Source organism: Rhagoletis zephyria, unplaced genomic scaffold (assembly GCF_001687245.7).
Source record: "Rhagoletis zephyria isolate East Lansing unplaced genomic scaffold, Rhagoletis_zephyria_1.1 Rzeph_scaffold_01141, whole genome shotgun sequence".
Taxonomy (NCBI): Eukaryota; Metazoa; Arthropoda; class Insecta; order Diptera; family Tephritidae; genus Rhagoletis; species Rhagoletis zephyria.
In genome coordinates, this window is record NW_016158225.1 from 83,516 (window position 1) to 84,575 (window position 1,060).

Sequence of the window (1,060 nt, forward strand, 5' to 3'; positions counted from 1 at the left end):
ATTCGTACCTCGTCATAGTCAGGCGGTGGGACAGCTACTCCATCATCATCGACTGGGGACTCGGGTTAGACCCATGTATATACTTTCCGTAGTTGTTTGAGTTATCAATTACAATTTTTGATAGTGAAGGCGGAAAAAGTAGTAGGAATGAATCCCGAATATTGTTCACCCGGCTGGATGCAAATCTTGTTACACCTAAAGCCCAGTAATCTTAATTCTATGACACTTCAATAAACAATTACTACTAACCTGGGCGTAAATTTATGATATTTTCTCTCCCCAATCGACCAGTGGCGTAAGGCTCGCTACGCCAAGTAGTACCATCTTTTGCTATATACATTGGATCAGCTTCTGAAGTACTGCCAATAATGTCATCCGGTTCAGGTAAGCAGCTTTCAGACGAACTGCTTTCAATTCCAGTTTCAGGATCGGAAAAATCTTCATCCTCTTCACTCTCATCCAGTACTTCATTCACTAGTTCCTCAAAGGTCAAAAACCGTGGACGCGACATTGTTTTGAATACACACAATTATGTGACAAAATAAATGAATCTTCAAAAAAGCACCCCAAGAAATAAAAACACACCACAAATACCAAAAATCGCGTAGCGAATGACGTGCACCGCAGCAAAAAAACGTTTGAATTACCATATGTATCAAAAATGCTACATAGCTCGAATTATGAAGTTTTTGAATTTCTCATGGCCTACTTGCAAAATTTTTTGAAAATATGTTTAAAAATAACAGCAATAACAAAATAAACATAGTCGCGAAGAATGCAGCACTCAATTTTTTTTTTTAAGAAGTTATGATAAGATATAAAACAAAATGTATCATTTTTGATACAAAGCTCGATTAACGGTTAATACATGAAGTTATCGGTATGATTGATAAAATAAGATACTTGATAATACTTGTGACTCAAGGACGTTAAAATATCTTGAAAACGCCGCATAAATTACTGGTTTTGAACTTGTAGTTTGAGCATTTATATTTGTATATATTCTAAAATTTAATTTTTCATTTAGGAATATGATTCTGCTTCATCTGTCGCTAGGTTT

General features: G+C 35.4%; 1 protein-coding gene across 1 annotated transcript in view; it reads right to left on the bottom strand.

Annotated features, from left to right (window-relative positions):
- The window catches only part of LOC108362910 (uncharacterized), a 1,031-nt gene extending 424 nt beyond the window's left edge, over nucleotides 1-607 (bottom strand). The window contains exons 1-2 of the mRNA XM_017616061.1: nucleotides 250-607; nucleotides 72-195 (exon numbers count right to left, since the gene is read on the bottom strand). Coding sequence (XP_017471550.1) covers nucleotides 72-195; nucleotides 250-511 — 386 coding nt within the window. The 5' untranslated portion in view covers nucleotides 512-607. The remainder of the gene's footprint in view (nucleotides 1-71; nucleotides 196-249) is intronic.
- Between the last annotated feature and the right edge of the window lie 453 nt (nucleotides 608-1,060).